At 43.3% G+C, this 27,682-nt stretch overlaps 1 protein-coding gene across 4 annotated transcripts in view; it reads left to right on the top strand.

Moving 5' to 3' along the window:
• The window catches only part of slc8a3 (solute carrier family 8 member 3), a 128,966-nt gene that overhangs the window by 77,149 nt on the left and 24,135 nt on the right, over window positions 1-27,682 (top strand). For 3 of the 4 annotated variants that reach the window (XM_005477469.4, XM_005477470.4, XM_013271528.3), the window contains exon 3: window positions 6,596-6,702. The exons of the other annotated variant lie outside the window; for it this stretch is intronic. In XM_005477469.4, coding sequence (XP_005477526.1) covers window positions 6,596-6,702 — 107 coding nt within the window. The remainder of the gene's footprint in view (window positions 1-6,595; window positions 6,703-27,682) is intronic. 4 annotated transcript variants of the gene reach the window in all.

Here is a 27,682-nt window from a genome sequence, read left to right as displayed (position 1 = left end):
AATTATACATTTTTGCAGCAGGCTGCTGGTAACAAAGTGCCAAAAGATACAATTTAAAATTTTTCTTTGACTGTAATATACAGGCACAATACTGGTTCATCCCTTGAGTTAGGTGCCTTTTTTATGCTTGAATGATTCATAGGTCAGTATTGAGTGGCTTAACAAAAAAAACATTCCTCTGAAAATGATAATGTACAAGGACTGGAATGAAAATGAGTGAAAAGGCCGACAATGTCCAAAGAAAAAATGCTTCAGAAAGCCTGAAGAAGAACTGCTCAAGATCACATTAAAAAGTCTGGCTCCTTAGCAGCATAATATAAAGAAATGAGGGGTGGCTCAAGACTGTTACACACTACGGCATCCTGTGCTAATGTGGAAAGCCACCATCTGCCACCTTTGTCCCTGCGTTATCACCAGTGTTGGGTAAGTTACTTTAAATTAGTAACTTAGTTACATTACTAGTTACTTCTCTAAAAAAGTAACTCAGTTACTTCAAGTTACTCGTTACTTTCAAAGTAACTAGTTACTAGGGAAAGTAACTTTGATTTTACTCAGAATTCTCTTGTTAATATGTTGCTTCCGTAACTGGATACCCAGCAAGATTGCCAGTCTTCTAGCTTGCTTACTTGCCACAAGTGCACTGTGCCACCTACCAACAGAAAGGAAAAAATAATGTGCACATTTCCACGAGAGAAATCCCACGCCTGGACCGTCGTTGACCGCCGCCATGATTCTAGCCTGCTTTTTACATCCAACACAAAAACTGCAGTCGTGGTGCTTTTGATTGTACTCAGAACTTGGAAATTCTGCCTTCTGAATAGGAAGATGTAGGTAACACCAGACTGCAGATGAGCTGCATACAGAGCTGGACTGGGACAAAAAAATCGTCCCAGGCATTTTGACTAGAGACCAGCCCACCATTATAGGAAAAATCATAAAGCCTTTGAATGAAAATAAACACTGTTGTGACAGTGATGTACACTGTTCTGATGGTATATATGTATCAATCTATCAATTGTTTGTTGTAAGACTCAGATAATTATTTTTTTTTTAAAGCGAGACATTTTAAATGAGAATAATAAAGAAAAGTATTTCCTTGTCCCCCCCTTTCCCTGTTAATGCCCTACCTGGCCCCCTGGCAACACTTTGCTAGACCCGCCCCTGCACAGTTACCAGCTGTCAGCTACGTAGAAAAGGATCCTGGTGTTATTTGTCTCTCAGAAACAGTTCATAACTTCCCTTCAACTCATTCATGTCACCTAACAGGTAAACCTGTTTCTCCATCACCTGTTCAGCTCTGATGATTCAGTAAGGACATCTCCTGGTTTCATCTTCATGTTTCCCTCTCACCAGATAACCAAACCGATATCATGACCAGCAGCTTTACAGCTGTGGCTCCAGCAAACATCAGCTGATACTAGAAATTAATATTAAATAAATTCTAACAACAGCTGATCAAGCTTAAACGTGCTGCTGTTGTTTAACGCAACATCCGCTGGTTTCCTCTTTCTGGCGCAAAGTGGGCGATAAATAAACAAGAGAGAAAAGCCGATCAGCTGATCATTGATCAGTTTCGTGATTGAAGTAGAAACGGGAGAGGAGAGAATGAGAGAAGAAGAGGCAGCTGTGCAGCTTCAGCTTTGTGTCTTTTTCATTGTAGCTGAAGTCCGGGACAAACTGTGTTCCTTTTCACCTCAGTACGAAACGCGTAATATTTTCTCTGAATACCAGACGATTCTGTTTTTTAGGGGACGGTTGACAACTCTAATAATTAACCGTATGAACAAAATAAAGTTCAACATCAGTAACATAGCACCCACCCAGCTGTATAGAAACTCCGTCATGCTAGCTAGCACGCAGTACGAAAATGTCAGCATACCGAAAATAAACTCCACCTAAACTTGGTTTATATCTGACCCAGATAGACTGCAGGTCATAACTTCTTACCTGAAGTTCAGTTCACCTGACACTCGGACCGGCGGCCGCTCCTCTTCCCTCCCTTTTCCTTCATCCACCTGCTGGCTTCCACCACTTGCTAATGTTATTGAATCTGTGGAAGCTCCGCGATATCCACCACACGAAGTAACGAGTAACGAGCCTATCTAAATCCCAGTAACGAGTAACGCGTTCCTGGTTTTGGCATAATAACTAGTTACCGTGCTCGTTACCACAATAATAACGTAGTTCCTGTAACGCGTTACTTAATAACGCGTTAGTCCCAACACTGGTTATCACTATTAGCTTGTTTTTATAACTAAAGGTAGAATAACATCCACTATTTACTTCCATGTCACGCAGCTTCATTTGAAGCCATGTACCATTTTCACATGTCATTTAATATATTTAATAGATGGAATTGTTATTTCTTGGTATTTTGCACACATATTTTTCTGTTACATGTCAATAAATATAGTAAATTACTAATATGAAATTGCATATCAACACTATCCATTTGTGGCAGCACGGTAGCACGGTGGTTAGGCTTCCTTCCACCGTCCAAAGACATGCAGCTTGTGGGGATAGGTTCATTGATTAATCCAAAATTGCCCATAGGTGTGAATGTGAGCGCGAATGGTTGTCTGTCTCTATGTGTTAGCCCTGTGACAGACTGGCGACCTGTCCAGGGTCATAGGGCCTCTCGCCCTATGACAGCTGGGATAGGCTCCAGCACCCCTTGCGACCCTGAAAAGGATAAGTGGAAGCGAATGGATGGATGGCACTATGCATTTGTCTTTGTACCTCTGCTGCTTTTTTTCTCCTTTGTAATGCGCGTGTCAAGCTAATTGCATAAAGAATGACTAAAGATAAGTGTTTAGATAATCACATCTCATCTGGTTCATGAAAATACCTGTTACACCTCCGAAAAACTAATATCACAGCAGCTCATACTCAAAAAATGTATCAAAAAACTACAAATAAAACCAGAGCAGCAGAAGCTTACAGTGCTTTATGTGTTTGTGTATACGGTATCAATTTATCAGACCCTCTGTGTGTTTTATGTCAACACATCAATCCAAAGCTTTGCTATTACACCACTCCCTGTAGATAAAGGCAATATTAAAACTTCTCTTTAAACACTCTGGTTTGCGTCAGTGTGCACAGCAGATGTTTGACAATGCACTCACACAAACTGTATCAACCTGCCTGAATGAACGAATTATTGGCAATTTTCACAGACAAATCTCACCTCATGCACATTGTCTAACAAATTTATTAGACCCCACCCACTTTAAGTTTAATGCCACAGCTGTCCTACAGTATTGGTAATTACCAAAATAATGTTTAACCTACTAGTGTGTGCTAGCCTTTTAATCAGAATGATATTTTTAATGCTATCCATGAATTTTCAAATTTACCATTTTGCAAAAAATGCATAAAAAATAGTCGAGTGTGTTATTATTATTTTTTCTTATAATGCCAAATTACTTGCCAAAATTAATTGTTTGTGTGCGTTCCTGAACAGAAAAGTCATTTTAGTGGTTGAATGTTATGCATGATTCATTTCTGACTTGTCTCAAACTAAAAATAATGGTATTTATTTTGCAAATAACAAAACCGAATGAATGTTTTTATAACCAAATTTGAGCCGGCCCTCTGGACATGACTCTGACTTTTTGACAGATTTCCAAAACATTTGTTTTCTTGTTTTAATGACAGATGTTCGCATAAATTTGTTAAGCACTCTATATGTTTGTGCGTGATTATATTTAGCCTGTTGGCAGTTATGATTGCGATGCTTTGTGAAGTGTGGGCCATGCGTGTGAATATTACTCTAAATTAGAAAAGGGAACACTGCAGGATATTTTCTGTTCTTTTTTTGCCACCAGTCATATACAAACTTATAATAAGGACTTATTATATGGACTCCTTTTCTATTGTCTCTTATCTTCTCACCCTTCCTCTTCTTTTTCTCACTTGCTCACTGTGTCGCGCTTACGCACAAGGTGTCCTTTGGCGGTGGTGCGTGACACACTAGGTTGTGGCATTAGTGAGACAGGGCTGTCACTTCCAACTTGTCAACATAAAGCATTACTGCTGTGAAGGTGTGTGATTAAAATCAAACCACAGTCTTTTATAATAAAAAAATAAGTAGTTTTTAGTTTTTTAAACCAGCAGGTGAGAAAAGTGGATAACTTTGCCATCCCTGCAAACTATAATACAGGGGGCGCTATTTCTTGGCAACCAATGAGCCTCAACATTTGCCATTTAAAAGTTGCAGTAATCCTATAGGCAAAAACATAGAAAAAACACACAAACAAACAAAATAAAGCATTTTTTTCACTGCAGTTTGTCATAATGTGATCTTCTGGTCCATTTGCCTGCTAAATGTCCTGTGAATCTAATGAATGTGACTAATTCTTTGAGAAGTTACTCAATAACACCAACATGGTCATTTATTATTAGAAGATCATTTTCATTGGCATCAGTCCCTTGTCAGGTTGGTCAAACTGTCATGGAAAATTAAAAATGATGATTTTCTACTATATTAGGTTTAAGCTGTGCAGAAATCCAATGACTTTAAGATTATTGTGTGTAATGTGACTCTTTTAGGTTACTCACTCACTCTTTCAGGACTCACTTGTCTAATTACTTGTTGCCTATTTCCTTAACCTAAGGATCTAAGAGCAAGGATAGCATCTTGGCTTGAAAACTGTAGTAAGTGCGTAGAGAAAGTTGGGAATCTGGGTCCTGTAGCTCATTTTTACCCAGCGTCATTAAATATGTAGCTGTTTTTTTTATTTTTTGCATGTGGGATTAGATTAATTGAGAGGCTGCATTTGTAGCTTCGCTGTGTATGTCAGGCCAGATTACCGTTCCCTACAGCAGCCAGGCCACGTGTGTGTGTGTGTGTGTGTGTGTGTGTGTGTGTGTGTGTGTGTGTGTGTGTGTGTGTGTGTGTGTTTGCCGTGTTCCACTTGCTCATTAGACTCCAGGTCTTTCTTCTTTCAGTCCTGATGAAAACCGAGGCGCTTTTCAGGGCAGCACTGGAGACATCTCACCTGCCGATCTAATGTGAAAGGAGAGGGGGGGGAGAAAGATGGATCTTCTTTGTGCTATATGCTAACAGGTTGAAACTGTAGGCTCCCACCCCTCAGCAATTCAAATTCAGATCTAGAAAATACCCCGGGCAGAGACAGGGATTTGGCTATACATTACAGCCAGATTACTTATGCATTTTCATTCCTCTCGAGATGCTCGGATTAGGAGTTTTATATGCATGGCATGTGTGCAGCATGCTGGTTTGTGCGGCAGACTTCTGTGCGTGTCAGTGCTTTGACTGACACAAGCGGCGCTATGTGTCATGGTGCTGGAAGTACATCAGCGGGATTTTGGGAGAGGGAGCTGCTTTTTGACTTGATACATGATACATGAGCAGCTATCCATAATGAATGCTTCCCTGCTACTTATCTTATTAGCTGAACCCCTGCTCTCCAAGTACTTTCCCTAAATAACATGCGGAAAATTGTGTTTTTTGGCGGATGAAGACGAAAAGCGTCTTCCTGTGAAGATGTCAGACGCATAATGAAATATGTCATCCCTATCTGAGGGGCGGCAGCGTCGCTGTTGAGTATTGTTGACCTGTCTGTGCTTGCAGGGAATGCTTTCAAAGCCTTGATAAAGTGGATGCCGCAAGACTTGAATTTGCTTTTATTTTCCAGCACCAGACAACGTGCGATGAGCTGTTTTCGTGAATCCCGTTGAATCCAACAGACCTGTTCCTTTAGGAGTTCTTGCTGCGATATGGCAAGGCACTAAGGCATCTGGGTACCTACTGACCACTTAACTGCCTGCGCTTGTCGATAACTCTTTATAAAGATCAATTAGGGCGATCAGCGGTGAGAACGCTGCTGGGGCTGAGGTGCCATATTGAGCTGTTTCTGTGTGATGATGTCACAAGCAGTCCTTTTCCAGAGAAGGAGCCTGAGCCCTCTAGACATTTCACTTCATTAAAGGGGTGTTCTCCCCAAACCGGAGCAGTGAACTCAGCAATGAGCTACTTCTCTCTTTCCTCTGCCACGTCCGTGCCTCGAGAGGTGGCCAAGCTCTCGCTGCGTCCAGCCGGCCATCTTGTTTAAAGGGGTTCTGACTGAAACACTGAGCCGCAAAAATCAATTTAGGTAGTAGTGGCAGTTTTTTTCATTTATCCTTCATTCACCTTCTTGCCCTTGCGAAATGTTCGTTTACACATTTTACAACCCGATTGATTACACGCTGCTGTTTTCAGTTCATTGTGCTCTTTTTATCTGCCCTGCCGTGGAGTGCTTCTCAACTTCCCCCACCTCCCTCTTACTCGTTCCACTTGTGTCTGGCGACGTGATAAATGTGGTTGTCATGACACCCGTTGTAGCCAATGAGCTCACTGAAACCAGTGTGTGTGTCATGTCCAGCTGCTGACAGACAGGCTGGTCCAAAGCAAGCTGACCTTCCACCTCCTAACCTTTCTTCCATGCTGATTATTAATCCTACTTACAGCACACTTCCTGTGTCCCTCCATCACAAATTAACCTTTTTCTTCTTCTCTTTCCCCTCTCTCTCCTTCTCTGTCCTTTTTTCTCTCACGCCCCCCTTCCTCCTCCCCTCCTCCCTCTTGCAGCAAATTTGTTCACGTGAAAATAATTGACGATGAGGAGTATGAGAAAAACAAGAACTTCTTCCTGGAGCTGGCCGAACCTCGCATGGTAGACATGAGTCTGCAGAAAGGTGCAGTACTGACTCTATTTATTTATTTTTTTACCACTTCCCTTCTTTCCCTCAGCTTCTTCTTGCTATCTTCTTACATTGTCATTGTATTATATCTCACTGTTTATAGCCTCCCTGCTTATCTGTCCTCTTTCTTCACCAACTCTTTCATTACACTACTCTACGACATTGGTGCCCTATTCACCTCACGACACCCTTCTTTTACTTTACACCCATTCTCAGCTATTCTTTCATGCAAAAAAAACAGCTACAAAATCAAACCATCGCTATTGTAATGACAGTCTCCCCAGACAGCATCATCATCTGCATAAAAAGAGAACAGGGAGTCTAGGAGCTGCTTTCATTTACCTTCTCAAAGGAGCAAGTAGCCATTATTATGCAAAGACACGTTTTACTAAATGCAGAGTCTAGTAGCTATTTTTAACCATATTCTTGCTTGAGTGAAAAATGCAAGCATGCTGTTGTTGGTGAAATTACATTACCGATTTTTGTTTTGCTGTGAGACAGAATAACTCACAGGACTCTTTGAATTTCATAGTTTACATGAAACTATATGAACCTAAAACATTGTTTTTCATCATAGCATCTTATAATGAGGACATATGCATCTCTTAGCTTCTTATATTTCTTCTCCCGTATAACAAGCATATCTTTTTTTTTTGCAACAAGGTGAGTAAGAGAATAAAAGTAAGACAGAAGAATCCAAATCAGAGCAAGTTTTCATCATAAGTTTTGTTTGTTGCCTTGTTGCCCTGTTTGTTGTTGATAATGTGTGCTGAAAGAAGCCAACAGGCATATTCTTAAGTTTTGCGCACCGTTATCTAATGCAGTGTTATCTAACCATGCTCAAGGCCAGGCAACGGGAGAAGCTCACAAGCTGGTGCGGAGGGTGCAGAAACTAACACTTGGCTGTTCCCTCCAAACACTACAGCTCATTATGTTTACGTTATTGGGTCTGGCAGCACTGTCTGTGCGCCGGCTTCCCATGTTCTCAGAGTCATGATGAAGAGCAGCTACTACGCAGGTCTCCATGAGTGACGGCCGCGTCACTCTGCCGCTCCTCTGTGATGCTTCTTGTTTTTAAATTCCATTTCTGTGTTGTTGCAGGTTTTTTCCCCACACGCACACATGCAAGCTGTCTGTCAAGCATCTTGTTTTAAATTTGTACGATTGCCTCTAAGCTTATCCCAATTGTGAATGTAATAGTAAAAATAAACTATAATTATATGGCTTTTTCTGCTCTATTTGATCAACCGAAGCACTTTTTTACTACAATCTTTAATTACTTATGTGCTTTTCTCTGTGCATAAGCACTTTTAATGTAACAGTCACAAACTCACATGCAGGAAGGGAGCCAACCATGGACTTTCCAATTGGTAGATGAACTTTGGCCTTGTAAACACACAACAAGGTGTCTGTTTATGTAACGGATGGAATTAACACAGGTGTTATTCTAGGAGGGAAACCCTCCCCCCAAAAACGGACGGAACAGTGGAGCAGCCAAGGGAATAGACTGAATTAAAAACTGTATCACTAAAATGTAATTTATTATACAAAAACAGTTAAAAATATAAAAGGAATTAAAACAACCCTGGCCAGGGAAAACACACAATAAAAATCAATAAAACATAAACATTAAAAGTCCAGTGGCGTCCGCCATGGTATAGAAGTCACTAAAAGTTAAAATCCAGCCAATCAGAGCGGGCAAGGGAAAACCTGGCAGCGTCCTCGCTGTCCTGTCAGCGTTTCCGCTCCGGGGTGCTGGAAGAGAGGGGCAGCGACAGTCACTATTCTTTATAGTGGCTATGGTTTGTTATAGTGGGATTAGTTGCGAGACTTACCCCGGATGGGCAGAGCTCTTAACTCTGCCCGCCGCTTTCCTGTAGCACGCCAATCGGCACGAGCCCGTCTCGCCGTGGGACGTAGGGCGCTGTCCCGCTGCCACTGATTCCCCACCGTAGCGTGATCTGGCCTCCAGTTATTCCAGCAGCAGAACAGCTCCCTCTGCTTCTCTGCTCGCTGGCGTCGTATGCTCTCCCATGTCCTGCACACCAACCTTCACCAGCCCTCTGCCTGCGTCTCTGAGCGCTCTCTCTAAATCACCCCCGGCTGTCACCTCTCAGGTGTGTCAAATTAGTAAAACGGGAAAGGGCAGAGTCTCCAGGACAAATTAACAAATATAACTGTGAGATGCACTTCACACACGTACACACACACACACACACACACAGTTCTTTATTGCCAGATGCCACGTTTATTTTTAGTTTTCATTTGTTGTGACAGTCCGTAGTCTGGACAGCTCTGGTCTCAGCTGATCCCAGTTTCCCATCCGCTCCTCTCCCATCTCACTAAAAAAGGGGAAGGAAACCGTCATCAGCCCAAACGCCATCAGCTGTTCTCACCTGCCTCTCCAGCACCGCCCTGTTGAGCTCACTGCACCACTCGTCCCCTGCAGCCGCGCCCGGGACCACACCTCCCCACACACCCTCACCGCCCGACTGAGGCCGGGGAGCCGTCCGGCCGAACCTACCCCCCCCCCCCCCCCCCCGCGAGTGAGAGAGGAAATCAGCCACAGCCATCTGCGCCCCCAATCTATGGACCAACTTGACCTTAAAGGGCTGTAAAGCCAGATACCACCGGGTGATCCGGGCGTTGGCATCCTTCATGCGGTGGAGCCACTGCAGCGGGGCATGGTCCGAGCAGAGGGTGAATGAGCGCCCCAGGAGGTAGTAGCGAAGGGAGTCGACCGCCCACCAGATAACCAAGCACTCCTTCTCCACGGTGCTGTACCGTCTTTCACGCTCTGTCAGCTTCCGGCTGATGTAAAGAACGGAACGGTCGGCCCCCCTTACCTGCTGGGACAAAACGGCCCCCAGCCCTCTGTTCGAGGCGTCAGTCTGCAGAACAAAAGGGGGGGGGAAAGTCAGGAGTGTGAAGCAGATTTTTTTACCTGCACAAACGCTGCCTGGCGCGGCCCCGTCCACTGGACCAGATCTGGAGCACCCTTTCGGGTGAGATCGGTCAAGGGGCTGGTCAGCTGCGCAAACCCCAGCACGAAACAGCGGTAGTAACCTGCCAGCCCCAGAAACCGTCTCACCTCCTTTTTAGTCTTGGGGCGCGGGCAGGATTCGATAGCTGCTGTCTTCTCCACCTGTGGGCGCACCTGCCCGCCCCCCAAGTGGTACCCCAGATACTGTACCTCCCTCCGTCCAACCGCACACTTCTTCGGGTTGGTCGTGAGCCCCGCCCTCCTCAGGGACTCCAGGACCGCAGCCACCCGCTGCACATGCTCCGCCCAGGTGTCGCTGTGGATGATCACGTCATCCAGGTAGGCGGCAGCATATGCAGCATGCGGACGCAGCACCCGGTCCATGAGGCGCTGAAAGGTGGCAGGGGCCCCGAACAAGCCGAACGGAAGCTTAACGAATTGGTACAAACCGTACGGAGTGGAGAAGACCGTTTTTTCCTTGGACTCGGCACACAAGGGAATCTGCCAGTAGCCCTTGGTTAAATCCAGTGTCGTGAAAAAATGGGCCGTGCCCAACCGATCCAGGAGCTCGTCGACCCGGGGCATGGGATAAGCATCAAAGCGTGACACTTCACTCACCTTGCGATAGTCGACACAGAACCGTATAGACCCATCCTTCTTCACCACAAGAACTATGGGGCTACACCAGGTGCTGTGCGACTCTTCTATCACTCCCATTTTCAGCATTTCAGCCAATTCCCTCTGAACAATTTGCCGTTTATGCTCAGGAAGCCTGTAGGGCCGTGAACACACCGTCACGCCAGGCTGCGTTTCAAAATGATGCTCAACGAGAGACATTCGGCCGGGCAGGGGGGAGAACACATCAGCAAAACGCTGTTGTAATGCAACAACGTCCGCTCTCTGGGCCTGTGTGAGATGGTCGTCACAAGGGAGGGAGGCGGGGATGATGGAATTTGGTACCTCCGGCCCCAACTCATCTCTCTCCTTAACTAGGCTCACCAGAGAAGCGGTTTCAGCCTCTATCCACGCTTTAAGGAGATTGAGGTGATAAATCTGTGGCGCTCCTCCCCTGTCTGACCGAGCGACCTCATAGTCAACGTCCCCAATTCGCCGTGTGACCACAAAGGGTCCTTGCCACTTGGCGAGCAACTTTGAGCTGGAAGAAGGGAGTAATACAAGCACTTTGTCTCCCGGTGAAAACTGCCTGAGTCTAGCCCCTCTGTCATACAGGCGTTGCTGACGCTGCTGAGCCTGGAGCAAATTCTCCCGTGACAACCTCCCCAAAGTGTGGAGTTTCGCTCTCAGGTCCAACACGTACTGAATCTCATTCTTGGCGGGGCTCCGACCTTCCTCCCAGCTTTCTTTAATCAGGTCGAGCACCCCACGCGCCTTCCTGCTGAACAGCAGTTCAAAGGGAGAAAATCCCGTGGAGGCCTGGGGCACCTCCCGCACTGCAAATAACAGAGGGTCTAGCTAGCGATCCCAATTGCGTTCATCCTCGGTAATGAACTTACGAATCGTGGACTTTAAAGTCTTATTCAGCCGCTCCACCAGCCCGTCCGTCTGAGGGTGGTAGATGCTGGTCCGAATAGATTTAATGCCCAGTAATTCGTACAGTTCCCGCAGTGTGCGAGACATGAACGAAGTGCCCTGGTCAGTCAGTATCTCTTTCGGGATTCCGATTCGGGAGATGACCTGAAACAGTGCCTGCGCCACACTTTTTGCAGAGATGTTGCACAGCGGGACTGCTTCCGGGTATCGCGTTGCATAATCCACCAGGACTAATACAAAGCGATAGCCGCGTGCACTCCGGTGAAACGGCCCGATGAGGTCCATGCCAATGCGCTCAAACGGGACCTCCATGAGTGGGAGCAGGCGCAAAGGCGCTTTTGGTATGGCCGGCTGATTAACAAGTTGGCAGTCCAGGAAGGACGCGCACCAGCGGCGCACATCCGCTCGGATGCCCGGCCAATAAAATCGGGCCGTTATTCGCTCCAGAGTTTTTTCATATCCCATATGCCCTGCCATGGGGTTATAATGAGCCGCCAGGAAAATCATTTCCCGGCGGCCCTGCGGCACCAACAACTGGGTGTGTGTCTCCTCCGTGCGAGTGTCACGACTCACTCGATATAACCTATCTTTTAATAAAATGAAGCGCGGGTAGGTCCGCACGGCTTCAGGGCGCACCACGTGACCATCAATCTCAATCACCTGGTCAAAGGCTGAGCGTAGGGTGTCATCACGAGACTGCTCCAGTGGGAAATCACCCGTGGAGGGAATTTCCGGAGCCGGCGGGGCCTCCTGTGAAGGATCCGCCGGCTCCCCCTCCCTGGAGTCAGTGTCGGACGACCCCGCGTCACCGTTGAGCGCCGCACAGACATTACACGCTACTAAAGGTCGTGATCGCATCCCCGCATACTGCCCTAACAGATGATGAAACCCCGGCCAATTCGTGACAAGAATTAGGGGATGCGACAGGCGCGGGCTAACCGCAGCCGTCACTCTATGCGTTTTGCCCTTATACTTTAATAACAGCGGCACTATGGGATACCTGTGAACATCACCATGAACACACTTCACCTCCACCCATTCTGCCTCCAGCAATGCCCCGGGGCGAACCAAGCTTTGGTGCACGAGGGTCTGCGTACAGCCCGTGTCCACCAAAGCATGGCGTATACCCCATCGAGTCCTTACCGGAATGCTGTACGTCCCTCCTGGACCGGGAGAGTGTGCTGGGGCACCGGCGACGCGGAACACCTGCCCCACTTCCATCAGAGGACAGTCCCTCCTCAGGTGTCCCGGTTGCCCGCACTTCCAGCACTCCTGCCCCGGCGTCTGTGCCACTCTCCGTGGTTCAGGGGCGGCACTGCTCATTTCTAATCCCTGGGAAGGCACAAACGAAGCAAAAGGATTAGTGGGGCTCAGCGCTGGCACCCGCTCTGCCTGCGCCGGCGCAGGTACCCGGCGCCTTGGTGCCGGCACTGGGGTTTGTTTGCTCGGTTTCCGGCTGCCTTCCCCGGGCTCCCCCACTCTGGCGGCGAGATGGTCCTCCGCCAAAGTTACCGCGACCTCCAGACTCGCGGGACGGTGGCACCGGACCCATCTCGCTGTCTCCACAGACAGGGTTTCGGCACCACTTGTGAGATGCACTTCACACAAGTACACACACACACAGTTCTTTATTGCCAGATGCCATGTTTATTTTTAGTTTTCATTTGTTGTGACAGTCCGTAGTCTGGACAGCTCCGGTCTCAGCAGATCCCAGCTTCCCCTCCGCTCCTCTCCCGTCTCACTAAAAAAGGGGAAGGAAACCGTCATCAGCCCAAATGCCATCAGCTGTTCTCACCTGCCTCTCCAGCACCGCCCGGTTGAGCTCACTGCACCACTCCTCCCCTGCAGCCGCGCCCGGGACCACACCTCCGCCACAATAACTAAAACATGCAATATAAAAAAATAAATAAAAACACTCCACATTGAAACACAGCAAACATGCAAAGCAAAACAACTTCAAAACAAAATCCGTCCTTCCCTGGATGACATTTACAAGGTCCAAACCACTGATTACACTCAAGAATAAGAAGGCCGGATTAAACGCTGCCAGAAAGCATCTAAAAGAGTCTGCACAGTTATGGAAAAAAAAAATGTCCAGATGAAACCAAGAGTAACCAGTATAAAAATGATAGGAAGACCAAAGCATAGAGAACGGGAAGGAACAGCTCATGAGGTGAAGATTATTCAAACATGGTGGAAGCAGTGTTGTGGCATTGTCATGTATGGCTGGCACTAATGTTCATCAATGATGTGACTACTGATAGAAGCAGTAGGATGAATTTTGAAGTGTACAGGGATATAATCTCTGCTCAGATTCAGCTAAATGCTGCAAAACTAATTTGGCTTCACAGTAAAAATGGATAATGACCCAAAGTATACTGTATTAGTAACCCAAGAGTTTCTCAAGGCAAGGACCTGAAATACTCTTCAATGGCAAAAGGTCATGCTTTACTGAAGACAAAATGAAGGCACAGAGACCCACAAACAAACAGGAGCTGAAAGTGGCTGCAGTAAAAGCCTGGCAGAGAATCACAGATGTCAGACAGTCACTGAATGCAAAAGATTTTCAATGCAAAAGATGATTAAAAACAGTCCTTATATGTTAATTATGTTAGCTTGTCGAGTTCATTTTAAGACTCTGAAATAGAGACTGTGTATAAAACAATGTGTAATTCGCAAACAGTGCAAAAGTTTGGTGAAGCATCTGAATTTACTTTTTGAATCTTCACTTAACAAAATAAGATTCAACATGCACACGTAAGCTGTCAATCAAAACTGTGACACATACATTCATTAGTATCAAATCATATCTGAACAAGATTTCACTAATTAGTCACACAAATTAGCATTTAGTATATAAAACAACACAAAAATATATATAGTAATGTATAATATTTCTTCCAACTTGAGTAAAATTAAACAGAAAGCCAAAAACTTTAAAGAGATAGGTGGTTAAAAGAAGGTAAAGCGTTTACACATTTGGAAGCATTTGTATCGACAGGTGAAATAAATATATTTTGATAGATTCCTGTAAATATGATTAGACCTTGCAGTAGGTGCCTCCTGGTGCTTTAATGCTAAAAAAAAAAAAAAATTAAATCACTTGTGCGTTGTTTTTTATTGCTTCCAACGGTCGAGGTCTACTGCGGGACTACTGGGTTCACTGCAGTGAACACGAGTGAGGATTGTTACAGACAGAATAGGTGTAGAGGAAGTGGAGGAAAAGCGAGCTATCTGCTCAGATGGAGGGAGAGATGAAGATGGGTAATGACGGCTGGAGCTGAGGAAGACACATGCCAATGGCCAGGTTCAGTCTAAAGAAATCAGAACAGCTGCTTTGTTGGGCCATAGGCTGAAGGGAAAGAAAGTGAAACCTTTTGAGTGGTTTCTGTATGCAGATGATAAAATATTCAATGCATGTTTTTCTTTCACTTTCTTTCTATTAAACATACTCGTGTATACTTATTGCCAGACTGATTAAAGTGTTACTAATTCTGATACTAGAAAGATAAAAACACAATGAAAGTGCAGACCGTGTTGACAGTGAGTAATGTGAGCTCTGTCTACTTACTTTTTTAAATGCACGGGGTAATGAATGTTTGATCAAGGGTAATAAATGTTTGATCTATATGTGATGAGGAGGTAATGAAAAAGCTTTTCTCTATTTATTTCCCGTGCACGATTATCTTTTATGAATGTGCCCGTGCTGATGAAATCTGTTTGATTTGATATTAGGGAAAGCACACACCAGTGTTTTAGAGGTTACATATACACCATTCTCCTGCTGCCATAGTTGGTGCTGCTGGATCACAGTGATGTGAATGATATGATAATTTCTCCGTTTTCATATATAATGTAGCGATTATATTGTTGTTCATAACCGCTGATGTGGGGCTGATTGGGTTTGTTTTTCTCCTTATTAAAGCCATAGTGTAGGAGCAGAATTGATGAATATTCTATGAGTGTCTTTGTTTTGTTGCCTTTTTTTTCATATGGAACAGCCTTGCTCCATTTTCTTCGCAGCCTTTGCATCAAACAACAAACTTAGCTCTTAGTTCTTTATTATTTCCTTCCTATGATGATCAAACTAGGAGCACAAAAAAACAACTGTCAGATTTTTGATCTTCACAGTGACATCACTCATTGCAGCTCCCGAATTCTTTCAAGCACTGGGCGCTGATGCTGGGTCAGACTTTGGACAGTGTTTGAGTAATGAAAGCAATCAAGCCAACAGTCACCCTGACCTGTCAGTCTGGAGTTGTTTACTGCCAGCTCCAGCAATGCCCTTCCCTAACTCACAATGAAGTGGTCAATACCATTAGCACCTTTGGTGAGGTGGCCAGTCCAGCCAGTCCACTTACTCTGCTACAACACAAGCTGCAGAATTAGGAGGTGTCACTTCCCAGTTCACTGAGTTTTATTTCAGGCATGTCGATATTCATGTCAGACATGTGTGGAGACATTAGACCAGGGCATCTGTAGAATGATAAAGATTGGACGTTCACCTAAAACACACATATTATAATATGTAACAAAGCTATGTTGTTGTAGTTGATTTGGCACAAATGTTTGCCTTTATTTGGTATATGTTACATTTGATCTAAGTAGTATTAATTTTTAATTCTGCCATTTTTTATGTGCGTAAACCAGATAAATGTGCAGCTTTAAATTATTAAACTCAAGTGAAACTCACATGAATGTCCCTGTAACATTCAAAAATTGTGGAATCTTATTTAAAATTATATAAAGTAACAAATCTTTGGATTATTGACGTTAATGAAATTAGCAGGAATCCGGGCCAAAGCAGTAAAATATATCTGATAGAAAGCAGTAAGTCATGCTTGGAGATATCACTATTGAACCTGGCGCGGTTTCAGTTGTGGAGTGCTGCTTATAATCAGATGTTTTTCAAGTTTTCTACACAGGAATGAAAGCTTTAGCAGCAAGGTAGAAAGACCACAAAGGTAGATTTTATGCAGTCTTGTGAAAAACTGAGTACACCTAATGATTCAAGAACTTACAGAACCATCTTTAGCAGCATTAACTTGAAATTAGCTTTACAGTAACTTGGCTTATCAGTATCTCACATCATCACCACAGTATTCCAGTCTTTGGGGGTCTGGACTTGTGACTGTGCCATTACACACCTAGATTCTTTTGTTTTTCACCCACTCTGTTGTAAATTTGCTGTCGTGCTTGGGATCATTGTCCAGTTGCATGACCCAGTTTGCTCCAAATTCTAGGTGTTGGACCGATGGCATCACATTTGACTCCAGAATATTTTGTTATACAGAGGAATTTGTGGTGGACTCAATAACTGAGTGCCCAGGTCCTATGGATACAAAACAAGCCAAATGATCAGCTCTTTCAACAACGTGCTGACTCTTGGTATGAGGTGTTGATATTCTGTGTTTGGTTTTTATTAAATGTGGCATTCTCACCTTGGTCTTATCTTTTCCAGAGGTCTTTGCGTTTGTTCAGATGCAACTATGCAAACCAAAACCCTGCAGCCAGATGTTTTAGAGGGAAGAGTTTTTTCTTAGCAATACTTCAAAACAAGCCTGTTCAGACTTTTTTGTAATTGCACTGTCATAAATTTTAACACTGAACATGCTAACCGAGGCCTGTAGAATGTGGAATGTAGGTCTTGGGGTTTTTTTGCACAGTCTGACTTCAGGGTGAATTTCCTGGCACATCCATTCCTGAGAAGATTCTAGCACCTCTGCTTTTACAGAAGTGGTGAGACTAGCTGATAATCAATTAATCAAGAAGTACTTGGCTACTTACCCTCTTAATTCCTGTTTAAGCAGCAAGGGTGCACTTAGTTTTCACAGGACGGCATAGTGTGTGAAAACTTTCTTTTTTATGTTATTTTTACACTCCTGAGACAACAAAGGCTAATTTTCACCTTTAGCCTCTGATAAAGTAAAAGTAATGGATACTGCTTGTACTAGTGACTTGTCAATCTCAGGGTACTCGTGCATTAACTCGTACCCTGATTAATAGTCTATTTTGCACAAAATGGGAGCTTAATGTGCAAAATGAATATCCTGTTGTACTACAATTTGACTAGAAAGTTACAACTGAGACCAGCTGGGAAGGTTTTACTCTTGCATTGCATCAAATCAGCTGTAGAGTCAATTTCTCATAGACTTCTATGCAATCAGACTCATAACATGTTCCAAAAATGTCAAATGCAAATGTCAAGTTTGTTCATTCTGACAGTCCAAAAATACAAAGATATATATTTACAACAAAAAAGGTCACATCTTCACAATATATGCATTTTTGCTTTTAAAGACTATTAACAAGTCTTTTGAGCACTAGTTGCAAATAAAATTGGCCAAGCTAATTAATCTAGCTTTTTAATACGGTAAGTTGATGCAAATTAATAATCATACCCAAACAATCTGTTTCCTGACACCTAAAGCCATCATAAACTTGGCCAGCTGGAGTCAAGACATGATAATAATTGATATGTTCAGGAAGTAAGGAAGGACAGAGGAAAGAATAAGCTACTTTAATGTTTCATGAAAAACATCAGTATATGAGCAAAGGGGATGGAGGACGGGTGGAGCATCCCGGGTAGACTTGAAAGTGTGGGACCTTCAAATGACACTGCAAAAAGTGTTCTACAAAGCACTGGCTGGCAGTGTCATCATTCATGTACTGTGGTGTGTTGTGTAGGAGCAAACACTTGAGTGTGTTTCTTGCATTTGTTTAAAACGGAATCAGGGAGAAAGTATTCATGGCTTTAGCGTGTTTGTGATGAAAGTATATTATTATCCTCTACATCTGTTGCATGTGTTAATGCGTTTGTGCATGCCTGGCTATAGGATTAATTCCCTTCTCCTCCCTGTGGTAATCCATCTCCAACCCTGCCACTTTTCATTCAAATCATGCCCATCGTTGGGAAATGTGCCACCCGTCAGGCGCCTCGCTCAGAGTGAGCTCTTGTGGCATCTAAGGGCACTTCACATGCTGTTCTTTGAGCTTGGCCGGGTCCTTCTTCCAGATTTCTCTCCATCTCACACAGACACACGCACACACATTCATTACCACCAAATGAGGGGTGAGTCATATTGTGGCGGGATGCTCAGGCCAGATCACCAACGCTAGGACACGTGAAGTTCAAATAGACAATTTAAAATGTTGCTGCAAGCGCCCTCTGAGAATATAAAGACATTTGTGCTGTAGAACATTATCATGTTGAATACAAATACATATATAGGAGGTGTTTGATGTGGTATGAGACACTTATGTGTTGCACAAAATTATACTGACATTCAATCAGACTGAGCCAGAAATTAAATGTGATGCTCAACCAAATCTGAAACATCTGCTGTGTGTTTTCTAAATTAATGTCTTGCAAACACAGTTAGCCTTTGGGAGAGTAACTAGCAGTAGGAATAGTGTGTGTAAAAAGAAGAAAAATGTAACATTAGCACTGGCCATGGTTGTAGGCTTTGGTAGCAGTTTTAGCTGTGAGTGGCACGGTAGTTAACAGTGAATATGCAAAAGTTGTAGAGGTAATTTCATATTGTCAATCAATTTGTTGAAGAAAATCTAACAAGCTAACCTCCTGCTAAGTTTTCATGGATGCCATGTAGCTAAACTAACATGCAGGAGAACAGCCACGCTGAACATTTTATTGGAGATGGAAGCATTAGGGCCGTTTTTAACTCTCAGTGATGCCACAGTCTTTGTTTGAGTTTGCACCCAGAAATAGCTAAAGACATCTAACTTGAGAGGTGAGTTACAGCGAGACACCATTTGAAACTAATTCAAAAAGTTTGGGAACCATTTCAGACCAGCCTTCCAGCCGTCAACGTTTTCCTGTACTTTATGTAATCCTGTACTCTGGGTTTCTGAAGATACCTGCATGTGTTGTGTTTTCCTCACGAGTCTTGTGTGTAAAGGGAAAAAGTTGTCTTCATTAAAGAAGCAAGACTAAGTGTATGTGTAGATGAGGCCTTTACATGTGACCACAATACTGTAATATTATACCCAGACTAAATTTTTTAAAAGGGCATCTTTTTGAGGTTTGCTAGACTTCCATAACCACTAGAGACCACGTGATGCTCCACACAGTCTCCTCCATGTCATCATCCTATGAATAATATCTGCTTTTTCCTACGTGATAGAACCAAGAGCATACCACTCATGAACTTGAAGCTCATTACGTTCCCTTTGTTGGGGTCATGGGCTGCATAAATCTCTATGACTCAGTGAATTTCATGTACCTGCTCTTTGTCTTGCATTAAAAGTCAAGCTTATCATCCCTTTGTTAGCAGCCAACCTGTATTTGACCTCAAATGAATCGCCTGCTTTCAGTGTGTCAAGAAAAAGAGTTATTTGCCTCCTCAGAAAAGTGAAATGGAAAGCCAGAGGCAGTGCTGGATTAGCACCATGGGAAATGAAAGGCCACCTCCATCTCTGTAAATAGCACTGTTCTTATGTTGCAAGTATAGGCTCAGTAGGCTCATCCTTTTTTCAGAAGGACACTAAGAGAGCATATTCTCAATCAAGGGCAGTGTCCTACTTTGCAGTTTGATCCTGATCTGCACCTAATCTGATCGTACATCAGTGGAATTATGGAAATATGTAGATAGATTACATGGAAAATCCAGGTGTTATAGAGCATAGAATGGATAAAAAGACGTTTAAATATTTAGATCTGAGAAAGTGTTAATCTGCAGTGCTCTTTTATAAATAGTTTTATAGTAATTGTGCAGTTTGTAATAAGCATGTATGATAGGTTGCACTTGTTACAGAGGTGGACGATATGGACGATATTGCTGTGTATGCAATTTCACAACATGAAATGTCTTGCATTTTTCAAAATCTATGCATTCAGATGTTTTCTGATCTCCACTCCATTTATCCATGTTTGAGTCACAAGGTCAAAGAAACCCAGACCTCCCTCTCCCGGGCCACTTTTTCCAGCTCATCCAGGGGGGACACCTGAGAGAGTTATTCTCTCCTGCGGCCTCCTCCCTTTCACTTATGAGGTGCCCAAGAGGCATCCTGATCAGATACCTGAACCAACCCAACTGGTTCGTTCAATGTGGAGGAGATAGGATGAAGGAGTTTGGTCGTTCATCCTGTCTTGCAGAGCTGAGCCACCCTGCAGAGGAAGCTTGTTTCCGTTGCTTGTAATCATGATCTCTGCCCACAGCTCATGGTAATAGTTAAAGGTAGGAATGCAGATTCACCAGTAAATTGACAACTGTCTGTTCACACTCTGCTCGCTCTGTACCTCAACAGACCAGTAGAGTGTCCGCATCACTGCAGATACTCAAACTCCTCCACTTAGGGGAGCAATTTGTTCCTGACCCGGAGTGGGGCACTCCATCGTTTTACGGCTGAGAACGATGAACTCAGACTTGGAGGCGCTAACTCTCATTCTATCCACTTTACACTTGGCTGGGAACCAATAGCCCACACAAAAATAGACACATTTTGAAGCATATCATGTTTTATATTACTATTAACATTATATTAGTCAATAATTCCAATAAACACCCATAAAAATACTCTAATATCCTAAAAAAAAATGCCAATTGATCACTGTGAAGTTAAAATGAGACACTTTTGTCTTCTAATCAGTCAAACTAGTCAGAGATTAAAGTGACAGTTAATATTGAGGGTTGAATCTCTCGTCAGATTTACCCTTTTCTTCCTATTTAGATGATTTCAATCTAGATTATAATCTACCTCCTTTGCAGGGTCAAACACAATCTTCCCCTGGTTGCTCCCCTGCGGGGACCTCATGTCTTTTCAAAGGCTTGAAGTGCTCAATCCTGAGCCTGGAGGAGGTCTAAATGACTGGTATTGAATCAATTAGCTGCCTAATTGGGCTGAGATAAAGACTCACTTTCCTTATCACCAGCCCCACCAGCCATTACAGATGGCACTGGGGATCTCCCAATGGATGTGCCAGTATGTCAGAATGAAGCTGTTCATGTTTTTTGGCAATCTCACAGTAATCCAGGAAACCTGAGGAAAAGTATGTGTACTGTATGTGCACCACAACTACACACTGTATGACAACTTATTATGAACTTATTATGAATTAATATGCGTTTTATTAATTTCAAGTGTTGAGGAAGTATAGTAGCACAGCATAACAGACTCTGGATTATGTTGTTCAGCGTAAATTATTTATTTTTTACCTCAGTTGAATTTGTCTGGATGACAGGTGGCCTGTGGCGTGGTATTTCCATAAAATGCCTTCCTGTTCCTTTCTCTTTTGTGTGTTTTTGTGTTAAGCTCTTTAAGATAAAAAAGAAAAGCAGCATGGTTATACTGCAGCATGGTTAGGTTTGCATAGGTGCGTGAGCTGGATTACACTGAACAACCATTTATGTGATTGTGCCGTGGAACCTCCCACGGCACCACAAGCATGTAAGGACACATTCCCTTCATGGTATCCTCTGCGAAAGGTGGATTAAATATTCCTACAGTTTTAACAGGTGTGCAGAGAACCGGCGGCTGCAGTCTGCACAAGAACGCACAGGAAGTGGTAATCAGAAAATCCATGGATTAGATGCCATTTACTGATCAAATGACACATTTTATGTGGGTCAGTATAGGCCTGAAATGTAGTTTAATAAGGGCTTATGCTATCATATGCATCATTACACAACATAACCTCCCACAAAGCCATCCATTATTACCTTAGCTAATGACACACAAGAGCCACTAATCTGCTAATACCTGCCATTTTAGCTGTCTCCCGGTGCGTTTGCCATCAGTTTTCCAGAGGCTCATCAAGCTCTGCCCTTGTTTCCACGAATGATGGCAGAAACAGACCTTGGTGAGTGAGCGATGGGAAACAGCTGTCACTCCCTGCAGGAGCAGCAACCTCACCACCTGTTGGCAAACAATTCAGGGATGTGACCCTAGGACCTCAGTCTGTTTTCTTAATGCAGCTCAGTTTAGGAATAAAAGAAAAGTTGGTGTAGTGATGCCGGAGATGGATGAACACTGAAGATTACAGTAAAATCTGTAACATCAAGCAATGTTCAGGCTTGAAATTGAATTGAAGTAGTAGTATACATGATCCTCAACACTTTCTCTTTGTTTTCTTACTGAGAGTTTAATTTAAAAGATGAGCTTAGTTCCTGTACATAAAGTTTGAAAATGCATGAGGCATATCTCGAAAAAAAACTTGAGTAAATTGGACAAAGGAGACAAAAAAAGAAGTTGCAGGCCTAAAAATCTGCAGCCAATAAACAATATGTGAAACTCATGTCCTGAAGAAATAGGAACAAATCTGCCTGGCACAAGACCTGAGAGATGTATCAGGACCTTCAGTTGAGCCACCTCCTGTTCACTGGAGCCTCATCAGCAATGGTCTTAGAGGAAGGGTGACTGTCCAGAAGCCATACTTAATGAAAAACAGGGAGAAAAGGCTGAGGTTAGACTCTGCAGCCAGCTGTAAATATGGTGGAGGCAGCATTTCAGCCAGTGGTGTTGTGGTCTTGGCAAATGTACCATCAAACTTTGATTCGCCATGAAGTGCTGTCTGAAAACTACTTTAGAAGAAGAAAACAAGACAAAAGGTAGCCAACATCTAAAGAAGAGCTTCGAATGTCCTTCAAGAAGCTCAGAGAGCTATTCCTGAAGGCTGCTTAAAGAAATGACAGAAATCTTTCCTAAGGGAGTTCAGGCTGTGTTGAAGAATAAGAGTGATCATACCAAAGATTCACCTTCAAGTTTTTTAGATTCTACGTACTCTGTTTTTCCCTCATATTCTCCTTATTTTTGCTTACGTTTTGATAAATAGCCTCACCTATTTCCAGTTTTACTGGAAAAATATAAAGAAATGATGGGTGGGTTTACACAAAGACTAAGGAAACAAGTACTGCAACATACAAAAATAACAGTTTATACCTAATCTGTGTGATAACTATAGTGCATGAAAAAGAATTCATTATTTTTTATGGAGTCTTTAGATTCTTTTTTAGAACTGGGAGCAGAGCTTTCTGCAACATAGTTGCTTCTTTCATCCGTGCTAAGCTAATCAGCCAGTGAAAGTGACTTCATATTTATAAAATCAGACTGTGTTAATCAGTGTTTCACTTTAAGTTACAATGTATTCAACAGCTTTGGAGAAATGGCATTACCACAGAGACCACTGACACAATAAACAATGCACAAGAACAAAGTGAGATAATAGATTTGACCAGTTTTTTTGAAATGGAGCTACTAAATAACTCTTTTGTGCCCTGAATTAAAAATAAAGACAATCTTCACTGAAACATTGCACAGTAATTAATTAAATAGTATGGGAGCACAGCAGTAGGCTTTGACTATTGATCATTATCTTGGCTTAAACTGTCAGATTTCAGATTTACTACAACTTAACACAGCAGTCCTTCAACCAAATGATAATGAGCTGCAATTTGGACTTGGTGATTTGTGTAGTCTGGTGATTTGTGGTGTGAATGATGTTTAATACGAGTGTAAAAGGTGCATATCAAGCTCGTTCCCAGCTCCATGTTTTTATTCTTTGCTAGAGTAATTGTGCAGATTCAATAATAACTAGTCTTTATTTATCTGACAATGGGACTTGGTGCAGCTGCTGAGTTGAAACCTCTCCCTTTAAGCTAGTTTTATAATAAATTTTTGCTCTTGAGTTTTAGCTCATAGTTCTGACAGAAAATAGGAAAAAAGTAGAATAGGTCCACTTTATTAATAATAATAATAATAATAGCGCATGGACTACAGTGTATAAAACTGTGCTTTCAGCATTGTGCTGCAGTTCTTTCTCATAATCAGTACCTTGACATTTGAGCAATGAGATCAGCCTCGAGAACATCTCTTATATCTCCAATGTGCTATTTTCTCTTGTCTTAATTGCTGGAGATCTGCTTTGCACATTGCACACCTGCCTTATTAACTTGCATCAGTCCTGGTGGGGGTTTAACAGTTTGACCCCCCCCCTGTCTAAAATCATTTAAATCCCTTCTCTGTTGTCAGCAAAGTCTCTTGGTTTGTTCTCAGCTCATTTTCAAAGTGTGCAAGGCTCTCTTTGAATACACATGACAAATTAATATTGAAATCTGGGAGGGATTACTTTAATATGTCGAGAGACTTCTGAAATTAGAATCGTGTGACACTGATACTAATTCCCATGCAAGAAATGGATTTAAGTAAAGATTATTATGTAATCATAAAATACGCCCCAGGGACTGTGTGTCACAGGTGCACTGCAGGAAGTGAATCTGGATGCTCCTTTGTTGGTGTATGTGGAAGAATAACAGTCTTTGCTTTGCATTTTATTGCAAAATGTAAGAAATGTGTGTTCCTGCTTTTCTTTCAAATAGACACATGTATACATGTCTGCTAAAACACCTGCTCACAAACCTATTACATTGTGATTTCCTTTCCCCTTATCTTTCTCATTCCAGGCAAAGCCTATGTATTGCAATGGGTTTGGAATTTGTGGTCAGGGATATAGGCAGATGGGTGTTCACCTCCCAGCCTGCTCCACCAGCCATGGCACAAATGTCACGACTCAGAGGGCCTTCGGTTTCCTCAGTACCACAGAGAAATCACACTGGCATGGATGAATAGATTTAATTCAAATGGGAGTCCAGTGCTATTCATGCATTCGCAGACCCTGACTTCATTAAAGCTCCACTTCTTTCTGGGGTCACTGAGAGGATTGTCAGAGGAAGGGTGTGACATGATAATGAAGGTTATGTAGAGGTTAATGTACTGTCTATATAACTGGGATACCCTCGACACAGAAAATTGTCAATTAAAAGCTGAAAACTGGAGCTATCAAAGTTTAGATCAATAAAGATTCATAAAAAACACATCTGCTTTGGCAGACGTAAACAGATGTTTAGTTGGTTCATCTGTTTATAGTGCAGCCAAGCAAACTCAAGTTTTGTAAAGAAAGTTAATAAGCAGTTTCACTTGAGATGGTCACCTATGGCTCTTCGGATGCTTCACAAGGTGCCTTGTTTCCTAATGTGTGCATAAAATGCCCACAAAATCACCATTACCATAAAATGTATGAACGTGTCCACCAGCTTGGTTTGTTCTTACCTCCATTCTGAACTGACAGGTCTTTGATTGCTATCTACAATTTGCATAGTGCCATAAAGAGAGCTGTGAAGTTGTTAAGAGAGAAACTGGCTGCTGGCCAAAAATAAAGAAAAAAAGCAAGAATTTGGCATCCAAAACAACTTAAACTGAGCTGGTACATGCTGGAGCTTAGTGAGAAGAATAAGAAGGAAGCTGCTGGAGGACAACGACCACCTTGCAGCTCACCGTTGCTAGAAAAGTGGTGAAAAGGCCACCTATTAAAATATGTTTTTTAAAAAGGGCACAATAGCACGCTAAACCTTTAGCGTACGCCGCTTTTGTCAAACCTTTGTGCGCTTTGTCTTTGGACCAGAGCACCTGCAAAACACGCAGATTCAGAGGCCCCAGCAGACTCGCAGGTACCAGCCCAGAACCTTTATGCTCTGCGGTGACACTGATAACCACCACACCAGAGTCCCACCACAGTCAGTTTAACCTCTCCATTTTCTGTGTTTGGATTTGAGGCATATTTATTCTAAATCCACCAGTAACAGCAGAGGAGGTATTAGAGAATGACGGAATGACTATTACAGAGAAAAAAGATTTAAAAACAGTATCATGATTTGCATCAAGTCCACGAAAAGTTTTTCAGACAGCTTATAACCGCCATTATGTGTGTAGCTTTAATGGCATGATGGCAGCAATCATTTTCCAAGAACAGTTGCCACTTATTTTAAAAGGCAGATGTCTTCTTTTACAGTTTCCTTCCATTATAGTGAAGAAATGCATGATAATTTTCCCCTTCTGCTAGCGCCAAGCTAACTGTCACAGCAGCATTGATTGTATCAACATGCAATTAAATGGTAATTCATTGATGCAGTGTTATTGTGGGAAGCACTGCATGAGCAGTCCCTTTAATTATCTCTGATTGTGATTATAACCTTGCATATTTTCACTGTGAATCTTTATCTTTATGTACATTGTTTGCCCAACTTTGCGTGAATCAAGACAATAGTGGAAGTGCAGTGTATGCTTACAGCACCGCCTTCCAAGTGGAAAGGTCAGAGCTGAGTTTCTCTGCTGTGATTACTGTGGTTTTGTACAGTAGTTAGTGTAGGATGTGAGGTGCTGTGTTGGTGATTTAGTGCGTCTTTACTCTTTCTTCAAGAACGGAGGCTTGGAGCAGGTTTACCTCAGCCATCACTGCTGCTAAATTCCTACCCATGTTTACGCAGCATCATGCTCAGCAGATAGGAGGGCTACGGGGGCAGCCATGCACAGGGAATGACAAAAGAAGGATGCCATCTTGCTATCAAATTAGATTCATCCTTCTGCTTTGAATTGTCATGCTTTTAAACAAATATGTTTCATTCCGTCAGCACGATATGATTTATGATGTGATCTTTTCCCCTTCCACATTGGGGTTGCGGTTGAAGGACGGGACCTGTCACTTAGCAAATGACACAGGCATTTACGTCAAAACGCCCCACATGCCTTCAGTGCATCTCCCTGCCAGCGGTGGCCTTGCTGCAGAGTCACAGCGAGAATGTTGTCTAGTAACGGTTACCATGGATGCCACACTCTGTCAGGGGCTTGGGTGTAATGGATTTAAATTGAACTGTTGAGTTTGGAGCTGGGAGAGGCAAAGGGGGAAAGGCGGAGGAGGAGGGGGATAGAAGCAGAGGGAGGAGGAAGCAGACAGAAATAGTCTAAGCATAAATAAAAAAAGACAGAGAGGTGGAGAGAGACAGACACAGTCAACCAAAGATACAATGAGACGCGGAGGAAAGACGGCGAGGGGCGGGGGTCGCTCTGAAAGCCCTCGCCATCTGTGATGAGGAGCTGGAAGAGCGGTAATTGTTCCTGAGAGGTGTGTGGGGGGGCTGTTCTCGGCACAGAGATATGGATGAGCTGCACTGCTACCTGCCATGCTAGTGGCACACTACAGTGTCAGGCCTGTCTTAACACACGGGGGGACCGGCAAGGGCACCGGTCTTCTGTGTGGGCCCTCATTAAAGTCGGTGTCGCTGATGACCTTCCTATGTTGCCCCTACCCTCCCGAAAACCAAGCTCACCCCTCACTGACACACCTAACAGGAGGTGCAACTCATGTGCTTTTTCTTGCATTAGTGAACGTCCCTCCCTTTAATGCTAGATGGCTCCCAGTAGTCACTTGACTTCTGATTTGATTTATTTTGACTAAACCAGTTTATTTTGGGGCATGTCAGCAGTCACCTCGGAGGTGTGAGGAGCACATGTGTGGTTGTGTGTCCATGCTGCTATGTATAGTACCCTCCCTAAAAAAAGAAAAAAGAAAGAAAGAATGATTTCTTTTTCCTTGACCAAGTTCAGCTGAGGGAAGCGCTTAAACCAGATTTCAATGTTGCAGCTACATTG

The sequence above is a fragment of the Oreochromis niloticus genome, linkage group LG19 (genome assembly GCF_001858045.2).
Source record: "Oreochromis niloticus isolate F11D_XX linkage group LG19, O_niloticus_UMD_NMBU, whole genome shotgun sequence".
Classification (NCBI taxonomy): Eukaryota; Metazoa; Chordata; class Actinopteri; order Cichliformes; family Cichlidae; genus Oreochromis; species Oreochromis niloticus.
Note: the sequence above shows the minus strand (reverse complement) of the source record. Positions and strands in the feature narration are given on the sequence as shown.